The sequence below is a fragment of the Arachis hypogaea genome, chromosome 16 (genome assembly GCF_003086295.3).
Source record: "Arachis hypogaea cultivar Tifrunner chromosome 16, arahy.Tifrunner.gnm2.J5K5, whole genome shotgun sequence".
NCBI classification, from domain to species: Eukaryota; Viridiplantae; Streptophyta; class Magnoliopsida; order Fabales; family Fabaceae; genus Arachis; species Arachis hypogaea.
Window position 1 is genome coordinate 139,922,701 of NC_092051.1, and position 25,894 is coordinate 139,948,594.

At 35.6% G+C, this 25,894-nt stretch overlaps 2 protein-coding genes across 8 annotated transcripts; one reads left to right on the forward strand and one right to left on the reverse strand.

Annotated features, from left to right (window-relative positions):
• The first annotated feature begins 1,256 nt into the window (after positions 1–1,256).
• LOC112755326 (uncharacterized) lies at positions 1,257–4,291 on the forward strand. The gene is made up of 4 exons (XM_025803331.3): positions 1,257–1,665; positions 1,752–2,070; positions 3,884–3,942; positions 4,032–4,291. Exons 1-4 carry the CDS (start codon positions 1,467–1,469, stop codon positions 4,061–4,063), a joined length of 609 nt encoding a protein of 202 aa, XP_025659116.1. The 5' UTR covers positions 1,257–1,466; the 3' UTR covers positions 4,064–4,291.
• Positions 4,292–19,730: 15,439 nt separating this feature from the next.
• On the reverse strand, positions 19,731–24,727 carry LOC112755327 (probable inactive receptor kinase At4g23740). Of its 7 annotated transcripts, XM_025803333.3 has the most exons (6): positions 24,675–24,712; positions 24,487–24,558; positions 22,637–22,709; positions 22,338–22,379; positions 20,842–22,037; positions 19,731–20,747 (listed from the first exon to the last, which is right to left on the reverse strand). In XM_025803333.3, exons 5-6 carry the CDS (start codon positions 22,028–22,030, stop codon positions 20,095–20,097), a joined length of 1,842 nt encoding a protein of 613 aa, XP_025659118.1. In that variant the 5' UTR covers positions 22,031–22,037; positions 22,338–22,379; positions 22,637–22,709; positions 24,487–24,558; positions 24,675–24,712; the 3' UTR covers positions 19,731–20,094. The 7 variants fall into 7 exon arrangements, with proteins under 7 accessions (XP_025659118.1, XP_072077428.1, XP_072077426.1 ...); XM_072221327.1 differs by having other exon boundaries at positions 20,842–22,033; positions 24,487–24,726; XM_072221325.1 differs by having other exon boundaries at positions 24,487–24,726.
• Positions 24,728–25,894: the final 1,167 nt, after the last annotated feature.

Below are 25,894 nucleotides of genomic sequence, written 5' to 3' on the forward strand. Positions count from 1 at the left end.
AGACTTTTTTTTCCATCTTTTCCTTCCTCCTCTTCAGCTCCAAAATTAAGTCATGGTGTATCTGCCACGCATGTCGCGCCTACCTCAACATATCAAGAACCACACACTTCCTAAATCTCTGTGACTGGTACACCCACCTCTTTCGTATTTCACCCACCAGAAGCATCCATCTCCACTTGTCCTCGATAACAACATCACCTCTAACTCCGATAACGTCCACCATATCCTCAAGACTAAGTTTCACAACTACTCTAAAGGCACGCATTTCTCCATTTTCTGGCAAGCAATATAGATTGTTGGATATTAGGACATAATGGGAAGATTCTCTTTTAACATCATATGCAAATTCTCATTTGGAATGGACTCTGAGTGATTCATTCCTTCTTTTCCCGAGTCCAAGTTGGCATACAGCTTCGACCTCGCATCCAAGTTATCAGTACAATAAGCAATGTCATCGTTGCCGCACATATGAATACTGAAGCGATTATTGAACATTGGTTCAGAGAAGAAGTTGAAAGAAGCGATCGAAGTGGTGGACAATGTGGTCATGGAGATGATATGGTATAGAAAGAGGGAGATGGCGACGATAACGACAAGTCTTAACAAATCAGACTTGCTGTCTAGATTCATGGGATCCATCGAAAGTGACAAATACTTGAGAGACATAGTTACGTATGAATTGGTTGAGAACAAGTTGAAAATTTTTCTTCTTCTGAATATTGAAGTTACAGAGTGTGCATGGTGTAACTTGAAGTTACAGTACTAGACTATTAGTGTTATGCGAGATATGTAAATTGGGAGAAAACAGTATCGTTTCCAAACAAAGGAGGCCAGAGACTATTTTGTCCCCTGTTAGAGTTGTCAGGGACTATTTTGTTTTTCGTTAGAGTTAACGGAATAAAAAACCTAAATGATTGACGGAATTAATTATTAAAAATCAATCAAATAATTAATTTTAGTTAAAAACTAAAATATCTGATTCGAAATTTTTAAAGACCAAAATAAATAAATACTTTTAATTTTTTTTAATTTACAAATTACAAATCAAATCCAACTCAATCCGCTCAAAATTGGGTCAAGTAAAAAAGGAATAAAATTTGGCTAATTCTATGGTATTTATGAGTTTTTATTTAAACTTTGCTTAACTTATTTTTTGTAGTAGGTTTTAATTTTTTAAAAATTATTTATTCTTATATCTTTTAAATTAAATAATAACTTGTAACTCCTTTTAATATAATAAATAGACATAATCTTTTAGACACAATAGCATTCACCATAAAATTTCCCGCAAACACCCCTAGTACTATGGCCTGAGACAGTCGTGTGGAGAGTGGAGACTTGAGACTTGAGTCAAATTATTTCTGGCTGGATACGGAATTGGCAAGAAACAAAGTAGATGGGGTCCACATGAAGCATCATTCACATGTGAAGCATCCCCAAACCCCAACAATTCGCTCTGAGTTCCGATGTCCAACGCCGACGAAGACAACGGCGAAGCTGAGGGAAGGCTCCGAATGAGACCTTCAAACAGCAATATCTCCGACGACCAAGAACCATTCATGGGAATCAAGGTCCGACGCAAGGCCTCTCTTTTCAGAGAATACCTCGGTGACTATATCGACGTCCCTTCTCACCCTTTTCTCCTCAAGATTCTGCAGAAACAAGGTCAAACAAAAAGGAAATTTATGAAAATTCCTAACAGCAAAAAAAAATTGAATTATTCATTCTTATTGATTGATGCATGGTTGCAGGGGACAAGAGAGTTCTGTTTGCGGATAAAGTGTTGAGGGTAACTGGTTCAGGGAAGATGAAACGGTGCGTTTTGATGATTACTGATTTGGCAATTTACGTTGTTGACCCTGAGATCGATGCCCTTAAACGACGGGTAGCGCTTGCGGCGGTTGAGAAGATTTGTCTGAGTGAGCTGAGTGATAATTTTTTTGCAATTATTATTCCTACGGAGTACGATTTGCTCATGGCCAGCACTCGAAAGACTGAGATTGTTACTGTCATGGTTGAGGCTTCTAAGAATGCATCTGATTTTGAGCTTGAGGTTGCTTTTTCCAATAGGTAACTTGAGATTCATTCATCAATATGAATTTGATCTCACTCTTTGCTGCTTATACATTTCTTTTTAGCAATATTCAAAATTTTTTATAGCTATTTATTTTCAAGATTTTTGGCACACTAGAGGAAAATGTAGGAAAAGGGAGAGAGTTATTAGACGTTGAACGAAATTGGAATATTTTTTTAAGAAATTGGTTAAGTTCAATTTCATGGTTTAATTTCATGCTAAATTCTAGACCCAAAAAAAAAAAAGAATGGCAATTAAGGGTGAAAAATGAAAATAGTTGATTAGCACATGAAATAGGGTCTAAATTTAGAGGTCAAGTATATATTTAGGACTAATGTCGAAGAGTTGTGCCGCAGAGAAAATTGAAACTGCCCGCAGATTTCACCTGCAATTCTTAGTTTAAACTTTAAAATAGTACACTTTCTTCTCAATTCTCATTCCATAATGTTTGACCAAACCACTTTTAATTTCATTTGTGTGGTTACTTGGATGAAACAGTACTCTCTACTATAAATGTTAATTTGATTTTAGTAGTCCTGTGTCCTATACCTACCTCAGTTTGTCATAAATTTCTCATGTTCAGTTTGTTTTATCATTATTAGGATAGTGTGATGCCTTACATAATGTGGATAAAAAATAAAAAAATAGAAAAGATGAAGTAGAAGTAATGGTTACCAAGTTTGAAGCCTATTTGAAGCTTAACTGAGAATGAGAGGACCAAAATTAAAGTGTTTTAAAATTTGGTTTTCTTTTTGAGATTGATCGAATTTTAATGTCTTGAAAGGTTTAGATTTTACACTGGACACTATCCAGTTTGCCACAGGAGAGGATCCCTTCCCTTATTTGAAGGGGGCTAAGGGTGTGAATGAGTTAGACATTCATTTGGGAATGGACTTGGAGAGTGGCGGCTGCTTGGTACTTGAGCTGCTTAATGCTTAACATAGGGAGAAAAGGTAGTCTAGTAATTGAGGAATTGATTAGTTTCAGTCATTTGGGAGAGTTGAGGAGATCTCAAACTATCCCTTATCCTTGTAGAGAATTTAGGTTTCTTTAATCTTTACTACAATTGCAAAGAATTCTCAGCAATGCAATATTCTTTTTTGTGTTTCTCGTGTTGGTTCTCTTTTACCTCCTATGCAATATTCTCAGCAATGCAACGGTTCCATCAACTTTCAAAAACTCCCAATCACGCAATTACTGAATTACAAGACTGCCTACTCTCTTATAGCTGTGTATGCCCAACTACTGCCTAACTGATACATGTAACTAAGCGTATCATTCCTGAAAGAACACTTCCTTGGTGCAGCACTGGCAAAGGTGGAAGTTGTTGAGACCGGCCATAGTTTGCAGAATGAAGTTTTTTCAAATTTTTCCCTCATCTCATGGAGCTAGAGAGCTAGGTCATGACTCATGCATTCATGTATATAAAATCTATGGGCTTTTAGATAAATCATAACATACTGGTCAAACACTGGAATTCTTTACAATGCAGGTTACTCTAAAGTTGCATACATGCACCCACACTTATAAGGGTAAATAGTGAATCCTCTTATTTTCAATGGTGGTGTTACAATACTCTTTAATGCCTCGGTTAGGTACTGTTGTGCATTGTGAGTGAGTTCTCTTCTGTCTGAGATTATTTTTTTCTCATCTCTGAACTCTTCCTTCTCCAACTCAGTTCTTGTTCATCTCTGAATTTCTGTAAAACTCTGTAATCATTCTTCATCATATCCATGACCATTTACTGCTCGCAAATCAGTCACATTACATAAACTTGGCATGTCTCAAATAAGATAAAGTTATTTGTAGGTTCGAGTATAATGCAGCATCAGATTTGGTGAAGGAAATTCAATTTGAGCAAGTTCAAGGTACAGTACGAATAAAAATCTTACCAATTTTGTTATTCAATGGTTCATAATACCGTGTCTCATTTTCTCAGATTCTTTCTCATTTTCAGGGGGTGTCAAAACAAGAATTTTGAGGAAGTGAACTGAGGTTCGTATTTCCACTTTGCGGTCTGTAATATAGATGTACGATTGAGTGTTGTGCCATTAGATTTTTGTGTCAAGGTTGAGATCCACCTTAATTTTGATGTGTAAAAGAATATAATGAGTGAAAGGTATATGTGATCTGAGTTTTCAACTTGAAACCATATTCTGTGTGGTATCCGTTGTGTTTATTTTTGTAGCTAATATGATATGATGATTTATTGTGGAACTTACTTTCCATTTGATGAGCTAGTGGTTTTCCCATATGTGAAAAACCTCTGTTCCTAGGCATAAAGCTTGATGGAGAGATTCACTCATAAAGTAGAATAATATTGCTTTATGATACAAGATGTTCACATTTTGTTTCAAGTTAAATAATATTACCTATGTCACATTGTCAATGATTTATAACCATACTTCGTCGTAAAGTATAAATATGCCACTTCACCATATACCCTTTAGAGCAACTCCAACGCATGAGTGCCAATACCACTTTTTCTACAGAGAGAGTTCCTAACCGTTGGAGGGAAGTGGAGAAGGTCCCACACGGTTTTCAAGAGGAACGAGTTTCTTTGAATGGGGACTTGGAATGACCAATAATAACTTGCCAAATGACAAGTTATTATTTAAATAAATAATTATATTAAATAATTAAATTATAATTAATTTAGTAATAATTATAATTATTAATTATATTTTTATTTAATTAATGATTTATATTAATTATTTAAATAATAATTAAATCGTAATTAATTTATTAATAATTATAATAATTAATTAGATTAAATAATTAAATTTTTATTTAATTAATAATTTATATTAATTATTTATATCATAATTTTTATTTATATTATTATATTAAATTATAATTAATTAAATTTATTTATATTAAAAAATAAATTTAATTTACACTTTACAAAATATAGTGTATTATTCTTATATATTGTATTTATTGTTATATATAAATTTATAAAATATTAATATTTTTTAATAATAAATTATTTTTAAATTTATAAATTTAAATAATATTATTGAAAAAAATGAATTACATTAATTTTAAGTATTTTAATTAATTAATTAAATGGGACTATAATAGGGACTAAAATTAGTTCTTTCTAATAGAGAAGAGAGAGATGTTTTGAGTTTCTAGCGCAAAAGCTGATGTGGAGTTACTTTTTATGACAGGTGGGTCATAAATAGGAACTGAGATGAGTTCCCTACTAGAGATGGTCTTAGCCTATTTTAAAGTGTAGGTTCGAAGAAATATTCCCTTTTAAAAGTTTTATGAACTGTACCAGCAATCTTTGAAGTTATATTGGATGCTTAGCTGTAGGTGAAGGTGCAATGACTATGGTTGTTTCAACTTTCTAGGGTAAGGTTTTTGTAGAGGAAAGAAAGTGCTGCAATGGAGACGTGTATGGTGTAGTCATATTTTAATTAATTTTGAGCTCATAATCAATTATGTAATTCCAACTCCTAAAAGATCAAACATCACAAAAATATATTGGATGGAAAAATCTCCTATAAATCAGTAATGCGCTCTTGATTTCTATGTATAGTTACTCTAAGATATAAAAATATGCGAGATTTTTTTCTTAATTTTTGCTTCTATTTTTTAATATTTTTATTTTCAAGACTTTTGATCTGTACCCTAATAACTCGGACACACGACGATATACCTTGGAACTTATTTTTGAATAGTCGACCCAATCTCATCAAGTAATTGTTGAAGGAGACCTTCACGGTATGCGCGAATCTCGACCACTAATCATACATACTGATAATAAATATGAACTAATCAGAACTACAAAACACAACATAAAGACGATACAAGAGAACGACAAAAACTCAGTCTTGATTAGATATTTCATGAATTAGTACTAATTTGAGTATCAGAATCCTTTTTGCAGGTCTTACGCCCGGGTCAAGGTTCTGAGGAATATATATCACGGTAGCCCAGGAGATTAAAGGGCAAGATAGCATCTTCCGGTGTTGACAAGCTATACCTCGGAGCACAGTTCCTAGTCGGAACATTTGGCGTTCACCGTGGAGCCCGACTTTAAAAGTAACCCCACATTTTGTTGTTTTTTCCTTTTCACCGCAGGGTTCCAGATCATGACAGACAATTCTTTAGCTCTACCACCACCTCCAACTAATGCTGAATTTTTAGCCATGAACGTTGCCCTACAAGCAGAGGTTCAAAAGATGGCCGACCTCTTGGCAGCTAAGCCAAATAACGACAAGGAGAACAAGGAGCGCAAGAATGTTAACGATAGAAACCCTAATGAAGAACACCACTCTGAATCAAACATGAAGATAGGAGGGACATCTCTCAAGACAGGAAAATGGAGAACAAATCCTTTTTCTGAAGAAATAATGAGTTTTCAAATGCCGAAGAACTTCAACTTTCCAACAACATTGAAACCTTATGAAGGGATTGATGACCCCAACATACACGTCACTAAGTTTGAATCTATGATTTTTTTAAATGGTGCCTCTAACCCTATCTTATGTCAATCTTTTTCCATCTTTTTGGACAGAGCTGCTTTATTTTGATTTTCAAATTTGTCTATAGGCTCAATTTCAGGCTTCGAAGAGTTTGTCGATTTATTTTTGAACAACTTTGCGGCATCGAAAATCTATGTACGAGACTCAGATTACCTTAGCACAATTAAGCAAGGGCAACATGAGAGCTTGAAAGATTATATGACGAGATTTGCAAAGGCTGCAATGGAAATTCCCGATCTTAATCCCGAAGTCCATTTACACGCTTTGAAAAGCGAGTTTCATCCTGGAAAGTTTCAAGAGGCGATAGCGATAACAAAACCGCTGGCCGAATTCAAGGATAAGGCAACAGGTCAAATCGAGGAACCATGAGAAGCCAGGAGAGCAGAAAAACCACTACCCTTCAGGGACGATGATAAATAAAGTAAAATAAGCCATATTCGAGACAGCAAAAAACCATTCAAGTTGACACCGAAGTTCGACTCCTACACACAGTTCAACGCAAAAAGGGAGGATATAATAATGGAGATCTTACATGCTAAAATCATCAAACCTCCTAGCAAGGCAGAAATCTACCAGGACCAAAAGTATGTTGATAGAAGCAAACACTGCACATGTCACCAAAAATTCTGACACACAACCAACGAACGTGTGGTAGCAAAGGACCTCTTAGCATGACTGCCGCAAAAAGAATTGTTGGACAAATATGTCAATAGCCGAATCCAAAGAGATACAACAAGCCTACCAACAACGGACGAACAACCGAACCTAACCTCAGCTTCAAAGGACAATGTGAGATGGTCCACCCCAAGTCAACCTCCCACGACAAGAAAGGTCATTAACTATATCTCAGGGGGTTGTGTGCAGACGAATCACTAGTTTGGCTAGAAAGAAAAGTTACAGGACAATGCTAACTCTAGCAGGGGAGGGGTCAACGTCACAAGAACCAATATGTCCCGTTCCGCATATCACCTTCAATGCATTAGACTTTCAATCTTGGAGTCCAAACATGGATGACCCTGTGGTAATATCTGTAACCATAAGGGAGGCAACAGTTTGGAAAGTCCTTATAGACCCCGGAAGCAGTGCCGATGTATTATTCTTATCAACTTTCCATAAGATGCAATTAAATAGGAAAGCATTGCAGCCTTCATCCAGAGAGGTGGTCGGTTTCTCTGGAGAGAGAGTTCCAGTAACAGGTTATGTTTGGTTAAGAACAAAACTTTAGGAGAATACCCCTATCCGAAAACCTTAGATATTCAATATCTAGTGGTTGATTAAGTTAGCCCTTATAACATCATATTAGGGCTACCATCACTAAACTCTTTCGGCGCTATTGTCTCTACAATTTACTTGTGTGTTAAGTTCCATACGTAAGATGATATAATTGCAACTATGCATTCGGATCATAAGGAAGCAAGGCAATGTTACAATGTAGGGCTACAGCCCTATCACTAGCGTCAGATCCTATTCAACGAGTCAACTCGGTTTACAATGCCGATGATATACCAACCCTAACCGAGCTTGAATGCTTGATCCTCAGCATGACAGAGATAGTCAACCAATGCCAATGGACGACCTCCGCCAGGTAAGCCTAACTAACAATGAATCACAGTATACTAACATTGGATATGCTTTGACTGCAGGAAAAATGCAAAAGGCCATCACACTACTCCGAGAAAATGCAGATTTATTTGCATGGACATCTGCGGATATGCCCGGGATCGACCCAAACGTCATGTGCCACAAACTCCCTTTGGATCCGAGAGCTCGCCCAGTACGACAAAAGAAACGTAACCTCTGAAGTGAAAGAAAAGAAGTGGTAGCCAAAGAAACTCAAAAATTATTAAGTGCAGGTTTTATACGGAAAATGCAATTTACGTCATAGTTGGAAAATGTGGTAATGGTGAAGAAGAATTCATAAAAATGACGCATGTGTGTAGATTTTACAGATTTGAATAAAACTTGCCCAAATAACTCACACCCGTTGCCATGCATTGATAAACTAGTGGACAACACCTCAGGTTTTTAAAGTTTTAACTTTTATGGATGCCTATTCAGGCTATAATCAGATACTAATGCACCCCACAGATCAAGACAAAACTATATTTATAACTGATCACGGTAATTTTTGTTACAAAGTAATGCCTTCCGGCCTTAAGAATGAGGTGCAACATACCAGAAGTTTATGGATAAAGTCTTTCAAAGTAAAATTGGCAGAAATATGGAGGTGTACGTCGATGACATGGTCGTCAAATCAGAATCTGAAGAGGCACATCAATCCGACCTCCTAGAAATCTTCCAGCAACTAAGAAAATACAACATGAGGTTAAACCCCGAAAAATGTGCATTTGGGGTTCAGGGATGCAAATTCCTCAGTTTTATGTTAACCCAACGAGGCATCGAGGCAAATCCCGATAAGTGAGCTGTATTACAAATGAAATCATCGACAACAATAAAAGAAGTCCAACAGCTAGCAAGACGGCTAGTGGCTATATCACGATTCTTACCTACAACAACAGGAAAGTCTTATCACTTTAATATTCTACGGAAGGTTAAGGATTTCATATGGACGGACGCCTACGAATGAGCATTTGCGGATTTTAAGAACATCCTTGCTTCACCACCTATACTACACAAGCCGAGCATGGTAAACCATTTTATTTATACCTTTCGATTTCTGCTTATGAAATTAGCTATATGCTTGTAACAGAAACAGGTACCGAACAACACCCAGTATACTTCGTCAGCATAATGCAGAAGCTCGATACCCAACTATCAAGAAGCTGGCATTACATCAGATACTCACATGGTCCGACCTTGTAGGACGACTAATCAAATGGTTGGTGGAGCTCTCAGAGTATGATATTTCATACTAGCCGAGAGGATCACTTAAGTCCCAAATTCTGGCAGATTTTATAGATGAGTTCACCACAACGGATGAAACTTTTTCTGTTTGGGAAATGCACATAGATAGGGCTTCAAACGAGGAGGGTTGTGGAGCAGGTGTCATCCTCAAAGACAAATTAGGGGTTTTCATCGAACAATCAATTAATTTTTTATTCCAAGCAAGCAATAACCAATCCGAATACGAAGTTCTATTAGCCAGATTGTGACTCGCTAGAAAAAACAATATTTGGCATCTTAAAGTCTATTGTGATTCGCTACTGGTCGCCCAGCGAGTAAACGGCAATTTTCAGGTAAGGAATCCTCTTTTAGAACAATAATTGAACAAAGCAAAACATTTGATACAACACTTTCAAAATTTTGAAATCATACATGTCTCTAGAGAAGAAAATAGTAGAGCAGATATCCTATCCAAGCTAGCCACCTCTAGAAAGCCAGATATAGCACCAGAGTTATCACATCTAACCCTCGGGGAACCGAGTATATATAGCATGCATGTTTTGAGTTTGTCACAGAAAGAAGATTGGAGAACACCATATGTAGATTACTTAAAAACTAGAAAAATACCAATATCAGAAGAAAGCCCGAGGCTATTCCGAAAGAGAGCAAGCTACTTTACCCTCATTGGAGATGACCTATATAAAAAAGGCTTCACTAGGCCACTATTGAAATGTCTCGGAGCTGAGAAGCATAACATAACAGTGTCAGAAGTTCACGAAGGGATCTGTGGGACACACATAGGAGGATGAAGCTTAGCTGTGAAGCTTTTAAGAGCAAGATACTAGTGGCCCTCTCTCAAGAAGGATTGTATGGAAAAATTCCGACGAGGCGTGACAAACCCTAATTTGACGGTTTATCTTGTATTGAATTTAGGGGATTTTATCACCTTTAACCCACATTTATTCAATAAAATAGCATGGTTTTGTATATTCTCCTTTAATTGTGCTTAAGAGTGAAAACATGCTTTTTAGGACTCAAAATATCTAAATTTAATTCATCTTGATTCTATTAGATGCCTTGATATGTTTGTTAAGTGATTTAAGGTTTAGGAGGCAAATGATTGGATCAAGGGAATGAAGAAAGAAAGCATGAAAAGTTGGAGAACTCATGAAGAAATGGAAGAACCGGAAAGCTGTCAAGCCGACCTCTTCGCACTTAATCGACCATAACTTGAGCTACAGAGGTCCAAATGATGCGGTTCCAGTTGGGTTGGAAAGCTAATATCCGGGGCTTCGAAACGATATAAGATTTGCCATAGTTGCTACACGTATGGTGGCGCGCACGCGCAAAGTACGCGCACGCGCCGTTGTTGCCACCTGGTTCACTTAAAGCAAAACGTGGCCAGCGATTTTAGAAGCCTTGTGGGCCCAATCCAACTCATTTCTGATGTTATTTAAGCCAAGGACTGAAGAGGAATCAACATACTTTTAATCATTAGCTTAGTTTAGTAGTTAGAGTTAGTTTCTAGAGAGAGAAGCTCTCACTTCTCTCTAGAATTAGGATTAGGATTAGGTTTAGTTCTTAGATCTAGATTTTAATTCATCTTCTTCTCCTTCTACCTCTCAATTCTTTGTTGTTACATTCATTCTTCTTCCATTCTTTAGTTGTAATTTCCTTTATGTTGTTCTTATGTTTTGTTGTAGATCTACTATTGTTCCTTCCATTTTCTTTCAATTCAATAAGAGGTAATTCATAATAATTGTTCTTCTTTGCTTTTCTATTGTTGATCTCTTGCCTTTGTAGTTAGATCTCTCTTTAATTCTTGCAATTTATGTTGTTTACTTTTATTGCCTTTTATGTGTTTGTTGAAATGCCTCTTCTAGATATAGTATAGGTTTTGTTCCTCTTGGCCTAGGTAGAGTAATTAGTGACACTTGAGTTATCTAATTCCTTTGTTGATTGGTAATTGGAGAGATTGCTAATTGGTTTGGAGTGCACTAAAGCTAGTCTTTCCTTGGGAGTTGGCTAGGACTTGTGGCTCAAGTCAATTCATCCACTTGACTTTTCTTTAATTAGTAAGGGTTAACTAAGTGGTAGCAATGAACAATTCTCATCACAATTGAGAAGGATAACTAGGATAGGACTTCTAGTTCTCACATCTTGCCAAGAGCCTTTTATAGTTGTTAGCTTATTTTCATTGCCATTTACTTTTCATGCTTCTTATCCAAAACCCCAAAATAACTCATAACCAATAACAAGACACTTTATTGTAATTCCTAGGGAGAACGACCCGAGGTTTGAATACTTCGGTTTATAAATTTTAGGGGTTTGTTTTAGTGACAAACAACTTTTTGTATGAAAGGATTAGTGATTGGTTTAGAAACTATACTTGCAACGAGAATTCATTTGTGAAATTCTAAACCATCAAAAATGTTCCTCTTGGCCTAGGTAGAGTAATTAGTGACACTTGAGTTATCTAATTCCTTTGTTGATTGGTAATTGGAGAGATTGCTAATTAGTTTGGAGTGCACTAAAGCTAGTCTTTCCTTGGGAGTTGGCTAGGACTTGTGGCTCAAGTCAATTCATCCACTTGACTTTCCTTTAATTAGTAAGGGTTAACTAAGTGGTAGCAATGAACAATTCTCATCACAATTGAGAAGGATAACTAGGATAGGACTTCTAGTTCTCACATCTTGCCAAGAGCCTTTTATAGTTGTTAGCTTATTTTCATTGCCATTTACTTTTCATGCTTCTTATCCAAAACCCCAAAATAACATCAAGAATTGAGTTCCCTTGGTGATGAAGATCATGCATCCAACCATCTTGGTGGTGAATCCTTTGAATTTGAAGAACCTTCTCCCAATGAGATAGAAAGCAATGTGGAGGTAGATTTCTCTCAACCTCCCATTTATGATTTGAGTGATGAGGAAGAGTTAGATGAAATTGATGAACAAAAGATTGGAAGTGAAGAAACTTATGAAGAGGTGGAGATTAATAAGGAAGAACACAAGGGAGTAAAGCTTGCTAGCACGTTGGAGATACCTCTCCCCAAGCCACCACCATCCATTCTTTCATTCAAGTGGGTAAATTCCTTATACTTAAGCTTTATTATTCCCCTTGAATATGGTTTGCTTGAGACGGATGGTCAACTTAGACATATTTGTGGCTTTAAAAGCAAAAAGGAAATGGCTAGTGGTTGGAAACATTATTCTAGGCTCATTATGGTTGCATGTTCAAAGCGTAATTGCACGGTTTGGTATAGAGCTAGATTGTTTGGGTCTAGGAGAATGTTTAGTCACTTTGTTGAGAATTCACCCCGCTCACCACCCACATGGATTAATGATAATCAACTTGGAGATGGGTGTGAAGACAAAATATGGGATCCGGGAACACATGAGGATCAACATTGGGAGCCCATGGTTTGTGAAGAACTCCATCAAAGCTTGGAGATATTAATCTTGAATGATGGAGCTTATTGGAAGTCCAAGCATTGGTGGAAGTTCCAAGATGAGTACAAGCACAAGCCACCTTGAGAGAAGCTCCCCATAAGTCCAACTTAAGGACAATAAACAAAAGTGCTAGGTGGGAGACAACCCACCATGGTAAAATCCTTTCATTTTCTCTTTTGTACATATTGATAGAATTAGCTTAATTTCATGTTTTGTTTAGTTAGTTGAGTATGTTTGGTAGTTTAAGTATGTTAAATAAGGTTTTATGGTGTTTTGGTAGCTGTTTGGAGGTTTGGAATGCTTGGATTGGTGCAAAAAAAAAAAAAAAAAACATAGAAAAAAAAATTTTGAAAAACAGAGCACCATCCACGCGTACGCGTACACGGCGCGTACGCGCACTTACAGCATTTCCGACCATCCACGCGCGCGCGCCATGTGTGCGTACGCGTGGATTGAGAAGTTCCAACCTCCATACATTTTCCAGAGAGTTGTGCCTGCGCCGCGCCAACGTTGTGCCTTTCGCACAAACCAACTCGCGCGTACGCGCACATGACGCGTACGCGCCACTCTCGAAATAAGCCAACGACGCGCGCGCGCCATGCGTGCGTGCGCGTGGATGCTCTTTCTTCCTTCCATTTCTCCCTTTTTCCTTTCTTCTTCCCTCCTCCTACCCCTCATCCAACACTTCCAAACACCATTGACAACCATTTATTTTAGTTAACAAATTAGTGAGTTAGTTAGTTGATTAGTTAGTTTTAGTTTAGTTTTCATTTTATTTTCTCTCTTTTCATCATAAGTGTTGGAGTATTGACTTTGTTTACTATACATTGCTATATCCCTTATTGCCTAAATGCTATTTTAGCATGAATATTTTTAGATAATCTTTGTTGGATTCTATGATTGAGGTTATATTTTGTTACTTGGTTTTGAGTTCTTCATGCTTATCTTTTGAAAAAATACCAAGTGATGAGAATTGTCTTCGAGCTTATAACTCTTTTGAATTGCATGTTGTAGCTAGCCACCATGTGATTTGGATCCTTTTTCCTCGATTAGGCAACCTCTTGATGGATGATGTTGTGCATTCACCTTAATGCATTGTGTTCATGATTATATCCATCCATATGTTTGACTTGAATGCTTTCATGCTTCTCTAATGCTTGTCTTACCTTACAAGCTTACTTAAAGCATCTCAAGCACACTAGGATAAGTGAAGTGCATGCTTCTTTTGTGACATAGCTTTTATGCTAATGTGTATTCTAAACCGCGCAATTTAGAATTCACACACCTAATATTCCTTAATGTCACACTAATTCACTCACCTCATTCTAGTGATTTACCTCATTCCAACAATGTATGCTTCCTTGCTTTTATATCTTCTCATCTTATGGTGTTATATTTTTGTTTTTCATAACGAATGCACCACAAGCAACCATGGAAGCAGAAGAAAGAACACATAGCAATCCGGAGAGTCGCCGTACCCCCTTGCTCATCTTTGAGTGCACCGAGGACGGTGCAAACTTTTAAGTGTGGGGAGGTCGTCCGACCGATCGGCGATTTTGGGTGACAAATTTCTAATCCCAACACTTTTGCATTTCATTTTAGGATTTTAGGATTTTTACTTGCATTTTCTTATTTTTGCATATGTATACACAATAAGCTTAGTCAAAATAATGAAAATTTTCCAAGGATCTCTATCTATAGGGCACCAATTGATTTGAGTGGAAAACTTTTCATAGAACTTGCTTGAATTATATATATTATGGATCATGTTTTGAGCTAAGAACACAAGCTTGTGAGATTTGAGCCTAATGATGTGGTTACATCTTATAACCACTTATTTTTCCTTCTTGTGTGCATTATTCTCTTTCTATGATTGTAATCTTTGATTTGTTTGATTCTTTATGTCCATTATTTTGTGTATTCATGCATTTATATGATTGAGGCCATCATTTCATTTAGCTCACTTACCCAAATAGCCTACCTTTTATCTTCCATTGTTAGCCAAATTTGAGCCTACGATTAACCCACTTGTTCTTAATTTAGCACATTACAAGCCTTAAAGCGGAAAACAATAAAAGTCCTTATTTGGATCTTTGATTAGCTTAGGCTAGAGTGTGTGTATCATTCAAGTGTGGGAACCTTGGGACATTGGGTGAATAAAAGGGTAGTTTTGTATTATTATTGTAAATATTGGGAATTGGGTACATGCTCATGTATTGATTAAATGTATAGACCTTATGCATTGGTACTCTTGTATATAGTTTGAAAGAAAGAAAAAATGAGAAAAACAAAAGAAAAAGAAAAGAAAAATAATATGGAAAAGAAAAAAAAATAGAAAAAAAAAGAAGAAAAAAATAATAAAAAGGGGACAAAATGCCCCAAGGCAAGGTCCAATAAAATCAATGCATAAGTGTTGTGAAATAAAAAAGAAAATGCATGAGTATGTGAAAAAGTGAAGAATGGGTAGCTAGATTAGAACTTAATTGTATAGGATGTCATAGGTTAGGTGGGAATTTTAAGCTTATCAAAGATTCAAATTTCAAGCTCACTTGACCAAATATGCATCCTACCTTGACCCTAGCCCCATTACAACCAATGAAAAGACCTCATGATACTTGTATGCATGCATGAAATAAATGTTGATTGTTAGAAGAAAAACAAATCTTGGAAAGCATGAAATAGAGGAGAATTGAGTGAATCAACCCTAAACACTTGAGCGAATAGAGTGCAAACACATCCGGTGAGGGTTTGATGCTCAATTACATGTTTTCACCTATGATCATAATATTCGTGCAAGTTTGTAAAAATATTTAATAACTCAATTCAATTGTGGATTAGACTTGCTAGTCCTTAGCCCTTGTGCATATATGTTTCTTGGGAATTGATTTATTTTGACCGAGCACTTGCATTCATTTAGATAGTTGCATATAGGTAGATTGCATTTAGTTAGTTTTCATTGAATAAATGCCATACCCTTACTTCATTCTTGGTTTAAGCATGAGGACATGCTTGGTTTAAGTGTGGGGAGGTTGACAAACCCCAATTTGACGGTTTATCTTGTATTGAATTTAGGGGATTTTATCACCTTTAACCCACATTTATTCAATAAAATAGCATGGTTTTGTATATTCTCCTTTAATTGTGCTTAAGAGTGAAAACATGCTTTTTAGGACTCAAAATAGCTAAATTTAATTCATCTTGATTATATTAGATGCCTTGATATGTTTGTTAAGTGATTTAAGGTTTAGGAGGCAAATGATTGGATCAAAGGAATGAAGAAAGAAAGCATGAAAAGTTGGAGAACTCATGAAGAAATGGAAGAATCGGAAAGCTGTCAAGCCGACCTCTTCGCACTTAATCGACCATAACTTGAGCTACAGAGGTCCAAATGATGCGGTTCCAGTTGGGTTGGAAAGCTAACATCCGGGGCTTCGAAACGATATAAGATTTGCCATAGTTGCTACACGTATGGTGGCGCGCACGCGCAAAGTACGCGCACGCGCCGTTGCTGCCACCTGGTTCACTTAAAGCAAAACGTGGCCAGCGATTTTAGAAGCCTTGTGGGCCCAATCCAACTCATTTCTGATGTTATTTAAGCCAAGGACTGAAGAGGAATCAACATACTTTTAATCATTAGCTTAGTTTAGTAGTTAGAGTTAGTTTCTAGAGAGAGAAGCTCTCACTTCTCTCTAGAATTAGGATTAGGATTAGGTTTAGTTCTTAGATCTAGATTTTAATTCATCTTCTTCTCCTTCTACCTCTCAATTCTTTGTTGTTACATTCATTCTTCTTCCATTCTTTAGTTGTAATTTCCTTTATGTTGTTCTTATGTTTTGTTGTAGATCTACTATTGTTCCTTCCATTTTCTTTCAATTCAATAAGAGGTAATTCATAATAATTGTTCTTCTTTGCTTTTCTATTGTTGATCTATTGCCTTTGTAGTTAGATCTCTCTTTAATTCTTGCAATTTATGTTGTTTACTTTTATTGCCTTTTATGTGTTTGTTGAAATGCCTCTTCTAGATATAGTATAAGTTTTGTTCCTCTTGGCCTAGGTAGAGTAATTAGTGACACTTGAGTTATCTAATTCCTTTGTTGATTGGTAATTGGAGAGATTGCTAATTGGTTTGGAGTGCACTAAAGCTAGTCTTTCCTTGGGAGTTGGCTAGGACTTGTGGCTCAAGTCAATTCATCCACTTGACTTTCCTTTAATTAGTAAGGGTTAACTAAGTGGTAGCAATGAACAATTCTCATCACAATTGAGAAGGATAACTAGGATATGACTTCTAGTTCTCACATCTTGCCAAGAGCCTTTTATAGTTGTTAGCTTATTTTCATTGCCATTTACTTTTCATGCTTCTTATCCAAAACCCCAAAATAACTCATAATCAATAACAAGACACTTTATTGTAATTCCTAGGGAGAACAACCCGTGGTTTGAATACTTCGGTTTATAAATTTTAGGGGTTTGTTTTAGTGACAAACAACTTTTTGTATGAAAGGATTAGTGATTGGTTTAGAAACTATACTTGCAACGAGAATTCATTTGTGAAATTCTAAACCATCAAAAATCCGTTCGTCAAGGCGACAATTGCCAAAAGTGCACACCATCAATACACAATCCCGTCGAGCTGCTGCACACCTCGGAAATAGGATGGCCCTTTCACAAATGAGGGCTTGATATCCTCGGACTGTTCCCTGTATCATAGGGGCAGGTAAAATTCTTACTCGTTGCAATCGATTATTTTAGAATATGGATAGAGGCACAACCGTTCCCCAAAATAACCTCGGACAAGGTACAATCTTTTATTTGAAAGTTTTTTATATGTAGATATTGATAACCTAATAAGAAAATTATTACTGATAACAGTAGGCAATTTACTGATAGAAAGATAGCATTCTTTCTAGAAAACCTACAGATAAAACATCACTTATCCTCGATAGAGCACTCGCAGACTAATGGACTCGCCGAGGCTACTAACAAAATTATTTTGCAATCTTTACAAAAAAATTAGCAAAGGCCAAAGGGCAATGGGCCGAACTAATACCTGAAATTCTATGGAGTTATAACACCACACCACATTCCACAACAAAGGAAACACCATTCCGACTAGTCTATAGGGGAGATTCGATGATACCAGTGAAAATTTCACAAGGATCGTTGCGAACCGACTTCTTGGATGATGAAACTAACACACAAGCATGATCCGCCAAGTTAGACACGTTAGATGAAGAACATGGCTTTGCCAAATTGAGACAATCAGCTATGCAAGCCACAATATAACGAAAACACAATAAAAGGTATGACCGTGAACATTGCAACAAGGTGATCTCGTCCTACGCAAATTAAAAGACGTCTAAAAACCACCAGGACAAGGAAAACTTACTGCAACCTGGGTAGGACCCTTCAGAATATCAAAGTACACAGAAAAGGAGCATACTCTTTGCAAAATGTCACAGGAACCGAGCTACCAAATACTTGGAACATATCTTCATTAAGTTCGTATTATAGCTAGTTTGTACCTATAAAACAAAGTTGAGGAGTACTCTTTTTCCTACCATCGAGGTTTTTCCCAAATCAGGGTTTTACTCAGGTTAACGAGACTGATTACTTTGCACCTCCAATATTCGGAGGTTTAATCAAATAAACATTCAATATTTTTTCTACATATCTAACCAGCATACAAAGGCTGAAAACTAAGGCATATAGCTAAAGCAAATCATCATTTATCAAACACAACTGAAACATAAGCAAAATCACATATCATGGATGTCAACGACTTTCTCATTACCTGCATATACTGTCCCATAGCAACTTTTCCCATATCCTTCAAAAGCTAAACATCATTTGGGCACTGAGCGACCTTGTCGGCTAGTGTCATGAATGGAAATTGATCGCTCCAGACATATTCGGCATTTGCACCACCAACAAAACCATGAAGTCTATCTGTCTTTTCACCCCCTTTCTGAACATCGGAACCAATATCTAAATCTATCACGGACAAAATTTCAAGAGACTTTTTTGAATTGAGTTTCTTTCTCTTTGCGTTAAAAGGACGCGCACTAGATTGTGCAGCCTCTGTGCCAATATCCCCACCCTTGCTGATAACAGAGACCTCATTTTCACCTATGATCAATAAAGACTGTTCACTTATTACCCAAAATAAATGGTCCTGATTCCCTGAAATAACCGTAAAGCAACAATAATTACATCACAGAATATTTACAACGACACGCTTCGAATTCTGTAAACAAATAAATGATACACAAGCTTGACCATGCTAACCAAATGGTCGTGAGTTGAGCTTGGGGGCTAATAGGACAAGCTAAAATCCGAGGTATAACATCATGAATCCCTTTTCTGACAAAGCTCAACTTGCTTACACAATAGCAGGTCAAGTTTGGGGGCTGTGATCTATACCCTAATAACTCAGATACACGACGATATACTTTGGAACTGATTTTCCACTAGTCGACCCAATCTCATCAAGTAATCGTTGGGGGAGACCTTCACGATATGCGCAAATCTCGACCACTAAGCATACAGAACAGTTACCACCAGTGATAATAAATAGGAACTAATCAAAACTACAAAACACAACACAAAAGACCATACAAGAGAAGGACAAAAAACTCAGTCTTGATTGGATATTTTGTGATTAGTACTAATTTGAGTGCCAGAATCCTTTTTGTAGGTCTTACGTCCAGATCAAGTTTATGAAGAAATAGAAAGACAATATAGCATCTCCCGGTGTTGACGAGCTATACCTCGAAGCACGGTTCCTGACCGGAACAACACTATTACTGAAAAATCACATCTTATTTTTATCAATTTTTATTCACAAAAATTTTCAGAAAAAATTAAAACTACAAATCAAACATTCCCTAATTCCAATTTTACATTAAAAAATGTCGAGCAAGTTTGGAGTTTAAACTAAACTAAATTTTATAACATTTGGAGTTTATAGAGTTATACCCGCCCGTCAATTCCGCCGAGGAAGCGAGAAAGAAATTCGCTATTTCTCACTCCTCGGACTGCTAAACTAGAAGACAACCAAATGAAGCACTACAAAATAGTAAATTACCAAATTGGGGGACCCAACTTGACTTGGCATTCCTAACTCTAGTAGCTTACCAACTTCGCAACCAATAATATATATCCAAATCATTGCCCGTGCTAACCAGTAACGACAACAAAATTTTAAATCAATGAAAAATTACACCGAAGAATCTCACTCTGTAATAATTGATGTGGAAGCATGTCCTCTATTTGGTGTAGAACCCTCTGATCTAGATTCCGAGGACGGTCTATTCCCACTATGTAATCGAATTTCCTCCACCACTTTCACCACTTCCAACATTGTTGGTCTCTTATCTGGAACCCTAGCAACACATGCCATTCCCAATTGTAGCATCTGAACCATTTCCTCCTCTATGTTAGGGTACTTTAGTAATTCCACATCAAAGACTTCTGCAGTCCACTCCTCTCTAACAACAGAGTTCACCCACCTAACTAAGTGGACTACTTCCTCTCCTCCAGTGGCGTGCATTGGAGACCTTCTTGTTAGGAGCTCTAGAAGGAGGACTCCGAAACTGTAGACATCAGCTGCAACCGTCGCCTTCCGCGTGTCGGTTACTTCTGGTGCACGGTATCCTGCTGCCCTTAGTGCTGCTGGTGGTATTGGGCTAATTAATGTGGCGAGGCCGGTGTCCGATATACAACCATATCCCTGGGAGTTGAGAAAGATATTTGAGGACTTAATGTTACCGTGGATAAGTTTCCCTCCGTTTTGAGCATGGATATGAGCAATGCCTCTTGCTGTGCCCATCGCAATCCTTAGCCGACTTTCCCAATCTAACAAAACCCTGCCTTCCCCTCTTTTCCCTACACATAACATTCGTTTTTCAATGAATTCAAAAAAAATAACTTAAAAGAGGGAAATGAATTTGGAAAAATATGCAAATAACTTAAAACATACCATGTAACATTGAAGAAACACTGCCCTGTTCATAATAATCATATACCATAAGTTTCTCCTCCTTTGAGTAATAATATGCTCTTAGAGCAGCCAAGTTGTCATGCCTAATTCTCCCCACCACCTCCATCTGCTGTTCGAACTCGCGTTTTCCGACAGTTACCTCTTTCAACCTCTTCACTGCCACCGTCGTTGCATCTTCTATTGCAGCCTTATAGACAGTTCCAAATGTGCCCTTTCCAAGAACCTCAGCAGAAGCTCTCAACAAGTCCTCCAGGTCAAATGCAAGATTGCAGCCTTCAAAGAAGACTATTTTGTTCCTGTCTCTGCTCAACGAAGCTTCTGTCTTCGACGAGAATTCTGTTTTATGGGACTTCATAACTGACTGTCCACCTCCACCACCACTTCCTTTCTTATAACAGAACACAATTGCGAAACTCGCGATGGCTGCAAATCCCACCAGACTAACAGCTATTATGATACCAAGCAATGCAGGTTCACTGAGCCTTTTGTTTTTCCTTGTTGGGTGAGAATTATTCGGTTGTTGAAGAGGAGAATTAGCAGATGCATATTCAGAGGTGTGATTAAGAGTAAGATCAAGATTAAGCTTGTTACCGGAAAAGACCCAACTCGGAAATCTCTGAAGGGATTTGGGCACAATTCCACTAAGGTTATTGTTGGCCAAATTCAGCTCTTTCAAGCTAGGAACATTGAGGTCAGGAATTTCACCCGAAAGAGAGTTGTGGGACAAATCTAAAGAATTGAGATGAGTCAACTTTGAAATTGAGGAAGGGATGCTTCCAATGAAAGAATTGTTGGAAAAATCTGCTATGGTAAGATTTTTCCAAACTGAAAAATCCAATGGCAATGGACCAGTTATTCTATTTGATTCAAGATTCAGAGTCTGAAGGGCCGAGAGGCGACTGAGAGTGTTGGATGGTATGGGACCAATTAATCCGGCTCGTGGTAGCCTGAGGCCGACGACTCGCGATTGGTGAGAGTCACAGGTAACTCCTGTCCAGCTCTTGCATAGAGAAGTCTTGTAACCCCAATTGAGATGCTTTGAGTGATCAATTTTGTGAAAGAAATCAAGCAAAGCTTGTTCATCTTCCAATGGTTCAGCCTCAGCACCAAAGAACATTGCTCCAATGATCATGAAAGCAAATATGAAGAGGCTCAGCTTCATGCTCATTTTCTGGCTTCAAAAGATGGAAAAGGAAAACACCAACACTTAGATGGAAGCTTGTGTAAAGTAAAGATTCTTCACACTTGTTTTTCAATGCAGAGAGCAAAGCAATGATTTGAAAAATTAATCAGTAGCAATGATGTTTCTACAAAGCAGTAAAAAGGACAATTGAGAGGGGAAAAAAAAGAAAAAAGATTGTTAATTTCTTTTTGTATTTGGACCGAAAAGGCTAAAACTATATATTATACAATTATAAGATCAAAGTATCTTTTGGGGTCAAAATAAGCAGCCACTGATTGAGAAGGAAATTCACCTTATTAGCCCCTTTTTCTGGTCACCTACTGTGTTTGATTCCCTAAAAAGTTAGAAACAGAAAAAAGACGTGAACCAAAACATAGAAACTAAATAGTTGATTCATCACTTTTGTTGAAATAGTTAGTAACATTGTTGAAACAAGAATCGTGGACAGCAGACAAAAAAAGATATAAATTTTGTTGAAATTAGAAAATAATTTTCATGTGGATCAAATAATTTATGGTTAAAACTTTTATTACTATAATTGTTTGTAAAAACGTCCAATTTAACACTGATATCAAGAAAAGTAAAACTCACAAGTCAGAAACAAACTCTTTGATTCCAAAATCCAGCAAAGCTTGTTGATGTACACAGAGTCAGTAGCAATGGCCTACACAAACAAGAATATGCATGAAATTCAAGAAAACCAAAAAGAAAAAGATACGAAGTTGGGTTAATTATATATATATGTACCAATAAAAGGAGTAGGCCATAATCTGATAAGAAAGAAATGAAAAACTCCAAAGTAGGGGCCGTGCAATATATGATGGTGTGGATTGAGTATAGTTTGGAAGATAATGTGATGTGTGCTCGCGGGAACAAAAGTAATTCACATCACATGCAATGGAATCTGCACAAAACTCATTTGCAAATATTTGAAGGTCGTATGTATTATTTTACGCCGCAAGTCCGCACCAACAGAACGGGGCATGTGATTTATATACACCACTTCAACTCATATCATACATATTAAATACTTATTGAACTGTTAAATAAGGTACCAAATATTAGAGGCCAATCATATAGTTCAAATAATATAGTCTCCTCGTATTTATTTAGTTAGCATTTGTTTTAAAATATTGGGACAGAAACTGAAAAAGTGAGATTCAATATCAATGTATCATATTTGTTAGTTCAGAAACTGATACTAAAATTTCTGTCTCTGTCCCTAAAATTTCAGTATTTCAGTATCTTCAAAAAATGGGAATATAGGAGACTAAAATTTTTAGAGATAAAAACTGAAACTTTAATAATATTTTATACCTAAAATACCCTTATTTCAATTAATTAATTTCAATTAATTAATTCCAATTTTACCCTTTGTACAAATTAAATTAGAGTTTCATTCTTGTTTCAATTTCTGTCTTCTATTTTACACCAAATAGAATACTGAAATTTATTTCAGTCTCTATCTCTGAGTCTTTATCTCTCAGTCTCTATCTCTCTACCAAACGCTACCTTAAAAGTCACGGGTTTGAGTCTTACTATTAACTTTAAAAAAAAAATACCAAATATTAATTATTTTATGTGTTTTTATCTATTAATTTAAATTTTTTAAAAAATAATTTCATAATGCCAAACATTCTCAAAAAAATTTGAGTATTTTAATTTTTATCCTTATACATTTGATTATTTTATTTAAAAAATTAAATTATTCTAATAACTAATTATTTTTATAAAAAAAATATACAAATAATATATATAAATACATAATTACTAGTTTAGTAACTATTTTTTTAGATTTATAAAGCACCTTTTATAATCCTTTTATAATTCTATCTCAATGCACTATTATGATTTAATTTTAATATTATATAAAAATTCAATTACATATTATCACACCATAGAATTATTTATTTTTATTTTACTACATAAATGATTTTAAGATAACAAATTTGATTGAATAAAGTTTTTAAAAGGATTTTACTATTAATGCATTAATATAATTTGTAACTATCATCAATATAAATATATTTTATTGAAAAGTTTAATTATGCATTATTATATCAATAAAATAATTATTTTTTAAGTTTAATTTTGATGAGCTCACAATTATTTAATCAAATTTAGAATATGACTTTTTAAATAATAAATTTAAAAATAAATTATTTTTAATGACATAATAATACACGTAAATGTATATATGTATAAAAAATTACCCTTATCAGTACATAGAAACTAAATTGGTACCTAATGAATAAATTATTATAGAAAAGAATAAATTTGATGAAATGATTCCATAAAGATTTCTTTTATTTCCTTTTTCTTCAGCACACCCAAATCAAACTCTCAAAGTGAAGTATGCTGAATGCTCAAGAAAACCAAACAGGACTTAAGGATCAATTACACTGGCATTAAAGAAAAAAATTAAAGAAAAAATGGCATACCTAGTGAGTGTAACTGATCTTAGGCGACGCAAGCTCTTCGTGTGCTTGGTAACTGATAATGTGTCAAGTTTTCTGTGGATTTGTGTGTTGAAGCTTGAAAGGTTAGTGGGGAACAATGAAAACTGAATAATGAAAGAAAAAAGTGAAAGTAAAGAGTAGAGAGACAGAGGACAGGGAGCAATAATAACCTCATGGGCTTTGTCTCTCCAGCTCCCTCATCTTCTGCCCTCATATTGCCACACTCATCTTTACACATTTCTTTTAAGTTTCATAGAATCACATGCTATTTATTGTCTTTTTTTTTTTTTTGTAACAGTATTTATTGTCTATGCCTAAATGGTCAAAATGATTTAAAACTATATTTCCATCAATTTAATTTTTGAAAGATTAAATATTTTAAATTAGTTTTTAAAAATAAATAGTAAAATAAATTGGAATTTTCACAAGTTAGATGATAATATATATATTACAAAAAAAAATATTTATATAATATTTTATTATCTAATTAATAAAAAGACTATTTTATTACAATACTTCTCCATTTTTGTGCTTTTTCAGCATAAAAAAATTTGTTAGAGAACATATAAATTTATTGATATAGCACAAAAAATTTTGGATATAGCATAAATTTTAAATTTTTGTACATAATATGTATATTTTTTTTTGTGGAAATATTTTGTTGATTGGGTGAGACAATGTTTTAGATATATGATCCTTTAAAAATTTATGTTTTGTGCACTAAAATATCTGTATTATGTACTAAAAATTGTGTTGTATGTTAGGAAATTATTTGATTTCCTAACTTATTTATGGGCAATACATATATTAAATATAATCACAAATTATGCTATTTCAAATTAAATGACTTATATAATGGTGATCTCATTTATTGTTATAAATGCTAAATTGAATAAGTCATTATTACTTTTGATTTGGAATTAAATGAGAATAAAACCATATATTATTTTTTGTTCCTTAGATAATTATCTTTTTGGATTTTAGATATATTATCTTTTGGGCTTTAGATACTATTTTATTTGGGTTTAAGGGTTTAATGGGTGCCATGCTCAAATATAAATAGACCTTCAGGGTTTCGGTCCCCAATATGCCAAAGCCGCCTTTGTTACTCTTTCCCCATCAAAAGAGTTGCAGTTCAGCATCCTAGTAATACAGAAGGCTTTGGTTGAGGAAGATCGAAAGAACCACAAGATCTAAACTCTTCCGATCGTATGATTCATGTTTATGAATTCAGGTACGCTTCCGCATTATGATATATATATTTTTGATGATTCAATATGGATGATCTGGGATATTGAAATTAATTTATTCCAACAAGTGGTATCAGAGCCATCCATAATTTAATCATCGAAAATATTAGATTTTATTTTATTATATCAATATATATATG

Excerpts from the sequence above, each read along its gene's own strand:
- LOC112755327 (XM_072221329.1), bottom strand. The coding sequence starts at position 22,030 with ATGAGCATGAAGCTGAGCCTCTTCATATTTGCTTTCATGATCATTGGA. Across the intron at positions 20,748-20,841 it reads TGTTTCTTCAATGTTACATG|GGAAAAGAGGGGAAGGCAGG; the intron begins GTATGTTTTAAG and ends TGTTATGTGTAG.
- LOC112755326 (XM_025803331.3), top strand. The coding sequence starts at position 1,467 with ATGTCCAACGCCGACGAAGACAACGGCGAAGCTGAGGGAAGGCTCCGA. Across the intron at positions 2,071-3,883 it reads GAGGTTGCTTTTTCCAATAG|GTTCGAGTATAATGCAGCAT; the intron begins GTAACTTGAGAT and ends AGTTATTTGTAG. Across the intron at positions 3,943-4,031 it reads TCAATTTGAGCAAGTTCAAG|GGGGTGTCAAAACAAGAATT; the intron begins GTACAGTACGAA and ends TCTCATTTTCAG.